This window comes from Brassica oleracea, unplaced genomic scaffold, assembly GCF_000695525.1.
Source record: "Brassica oleracea var. oleracea cultivar TO1000 unplaced genomic scaffold, BOL UnpScaffold03441, whole genome shotgun sequence".
NCBI classification, from domain to species: domain Eukaryota; kingdom Viridiplantae; phylum Streptophyta; class Magnoliopsida; order Brassicales; family Brassicaceae; genus Brassica; species Brassica oleracea.
Window position 1 is genome coordinate 1 of NW_013619966.1, and position 1,192 is coordinate 1,192.

The window sequence follows — 1,192 nt, forward strand, 5'->3', positions numbered from 1 at the left end:
CTGCTATTGCTAGATATTGATATAGACATTATAATATAATTATATTGTTTCTATGCTGCTTTTGATAGAAGAATAAACAATCATAGATGGTCACTCTGTAAAACGTAAATTGTTATTTTATGCTCAAAACTTTTCCTAAAGGTCCAGAGCATTTATTTTGTAGCACAATCAAACACGTAAAGTTGAGAAATAAAAGCAAGTCTCTTCATTAAAACATCAGTATATAATAGTCTTTAAACTTCTAAAATTAGAGATTTTGGAAAATCTCTTTAAAAACAATATTTTTGGTTTGTTTCTGAGGCTTTCCATCCTCGTCAACAATCAAGATTTTCAAACCTTTTTTGGATGTGACTCTAGATATAGCAACATAGAGTTGCCCGTGAGAAAAAACTGGTCTAGGTAGAAATATTCCAACTTCTGAGAGAGACTGTCCTTGACTTTTATTAATGGTAATAGCAAAAGCCACAGCAATTGGCAGTTGCCTTCTTCTCATCTTGAATGGCAACTTCTTGTCTGAAGGTGTAATGGACAATCTAGGAAGCAGTATAATTTTCCCAACTTGAGTTCCTGTAATAACTCTGGCCTTCACACAAAATTCATACATATCTATAATCTGCAACCTTGTCCCATTCATCAGTCCTCCATCATGATCAATATTTCTCAACAACATCACAGGGCATCCAATCTTCAACCGGAGATTATGATTTGGTAAACCTGATGCTTTGATAGTGTTGAGAAATTCTGGAGTGAGAGCCTGATCATTAACAGATCCTGTATCAGATGGATCAATGCTGTCCGAGCTTAAATAAATTCTTTCATCTCCTGCAATACAGAGAAAAATTTAGTTAATCATAACAAACAACCTACAAAATCTCTCAATTTAACAAATAGAATAATTTAGGTACCTTCAAGTTCATCTAACATATGCTGGTTAATCTGGTTCACATCCTCATTTGTAGGGCATAGAATCGCTCTTTCTTGAAAAAATTTAGGGTCTTTGTTCTGTTGTAGAGTTGTTGCATCTCCATATATTTCTTTGCTTATTGATGCTATTGGATCATCTGAATCTTTAATAAGAAATTCATCTGGAATAGTGATTAGTGCATCACCATCGTTAGGTTCACCAGCTAATCCATCTCCCACATCCAATATCCATTGAGAAAACAGTTCCAATTCTCTTAACTCTTCGGGA

General features: G+C 34.2%; 1 protein-coding gene across 1 annotated transcript; it reads right to left on the reverse strand.

The window, feature by feature from the left end:
- Positions 1 to 336: 336 nt before the first annotated feature.
- LOC106321870 (ATP-dependent DNA helicase PIF1-like) lies at positions 337 to 1,136 on the reverse strand (the record flags this gene model as incomplete). Its single annotated transcript, XM_013760096.1, has 2 exons — positions 337 to 822; positions 906 to 1,136. Coding segments are annotated over 2 exons (717 nt in total), but the record flags the coding sequence as incomplete, so codon positions are not given.
- Positions 1,137 to 1,192: the final 56 nt, after the last annotated feature.